This window comes from Chrysochloris asiatica, unplaced genomic scaffold (assembly GCF_000296735.1).
Source record: "Chrysochloris asiatica unplaced genomic scaffold, ChrAsi1.0 scaffold00234, whole genome shotgun sequence".
Lineage (NCBI taxonomy): Eukaryota > Metazoa > Chordata > Mammalia > Afrosoricida > Chrysochloridae > Chrysochloris > Chrysochloris asiatica.
This window is the reverse complement of record NW_006408752.1, coordinates 4,368,561-4,370,317: the sequence shown is the minus strand read 5'-3', so window position 1 is coordinate 4,370,317 and position 1,757 is coordinate 4,368,561. Positions and strand designations below refer to the sequence as shown.

The 1,757-nt window shown below is 33.7% G+C and overlaps 1 protein-coding gene across 1 annotated transcript in view; it reads left to right on the top strand.

Moving 5' to 3' along the window:
- POLK (polymerase (DNA directed) kappa) overlaps positions 1 to 1,757 on the top strand; it is a 78,393-nt gene that overhangs the window by 58,243 nt on the left and 18,393 nt on the right. The window contains exon 6 of the mRNA XM_006873306.1: positions 1,134 to 1,258. Within this exon, the coding sequence (XP_006873368.1) occupies positions 1,134 to 1,258 (125 nt within the window). The remainder of the gene's footprint in view (positions 1 to 1,133; positions 1,259 to 1,757) is intronic.

Here is a 1,757-nt window from a genome sequence, read left to right as displayed (position 1 = left end):
GCAGCCTGATTCGTAACCACTACGCTACCAGAGGAGACAGAAAAAGCACCAACCAGCAACACAGCAACCTCGGCCTACCTGTGGAAGGGAGAGACAGATTTACATGTGTCAGTGGTCCTTGTGGGCATCACTGTGTATTCACATAGTGATTGACATCCATAATGAGGACCCTGAATTCTCTTGTAGAAATCATATTATGACTAGGTTTGTCTTTGCTTTCTATTCAGAGTGTGGGCATGTTGTTGCTAAGAGCCTTGGATTGGTTCCGACTCATAGCAACCCCGTATAGGGTTTCCAAGGAGTGACTGATGAGTTTGAACCACCAACCTTGTGGTTCAAACTGACCTTGCAATCCATTGCAATAAGAGGTTTTAGGAAGACGTGTATAAAAGTTGAAATGAACTATTTTATGAGTGTATGTAGTCCTGGTATGTTGCTATAGGGTAAGCACTGGGTTGTTAACCATGAGGCCAGTGGTTCAGATTCACCAGCTGCTCCTTGAAGACCCTACTCAGAGTTGCTGTGAATCGGAAGTGACTTGACAGCACTTAGCAATAACAAATTTCAACTTATGTTAATTTTTAAAACTTTTAATATCCTCAAGATTGTAAAATACCTTTTTAAAAAGTCATGATTTGTTTATTGAGAAAAAAAAGGAAGCACAGATTTAATTATTGTTTTAAATATACTGGAACCTAAAGTTTCTGATTTTCTATGTAGATAATCTATGCAAAAGACTTTTCAACGAGAGTAAACATCCATCCTAAGTCATTTTTCATTCTTTTCTGATAAGTAGATATAATACCACTGTTAAACAGCCTTGTTACAAAAAGATAGTAAGTAAAGGGATAGCATGTAATAAATAAGCTCAGAAACTAACTCTTAGTTTTTAAAATGCCATGGGGATTTAAGTATTCCTCATTTCTGTTGCCACAATAAATAATATTCCTTTTCCTAAAACCATAGCAACCCCTAGGCAGATAGGTAGTAATCAATTGTTATTTTAAAGTAGTATTCCATTCATTTCATATTTTGTCCACTTAATATTGTTACTCTTCTGTATTGTCATTACATATTTTAAAAGCATACATATTAACATCTTTGGGTTATAATCTTTGTGTTCTTCTTTTAAGGCATTGCCCCAAATACAATGTTAGCAAAAGTATGTAGTGATAAGAATAAACCAAATGGACAATATCAAATTCTCCCCAACAGACAAGCTGTGAAGGATTTCATCAAGGACTTACCCATTAGGAAGGTGAGATTTTATGTCAAATTTAGATGAAAACAATAGGAAACAAGCAAAAACTATAATGGGTAATTGAATTTGAACTTGAAAAAGTATCTTTCTAAGAGTTTTGAAGCCCTAAAATTGAAGTTTAGTCAATTTGTTCATGGGAAGTTTTTAAGAAAGTAATAGGTGACAGACTTTTTAAGTATAGCCCTGCCAAGGAGAAGGGAAATAAAAGGAATATTTCTAAGAGTTCTTTCATCAAAAACCTAATAATAGCTTAGTTGTCTTGTCCACATTGGTACCAGGGTGATCCTCATAAAGATTTAAAATTAAAAAAAATTTTTTTTTCCCTAGAAAATAAATCACAATACTCTACCTCTTTATTACTCAGGGAGTTCCAAGAAAGGTATATATTACTATATTTTAAAACCTCTAGATTTTTGGCATATTTGTTTTTATTTTTATAGTAATAATACTATGTGGTGTTGTAGAATTTGCTGTTCTCAATCAACACAATATTAAT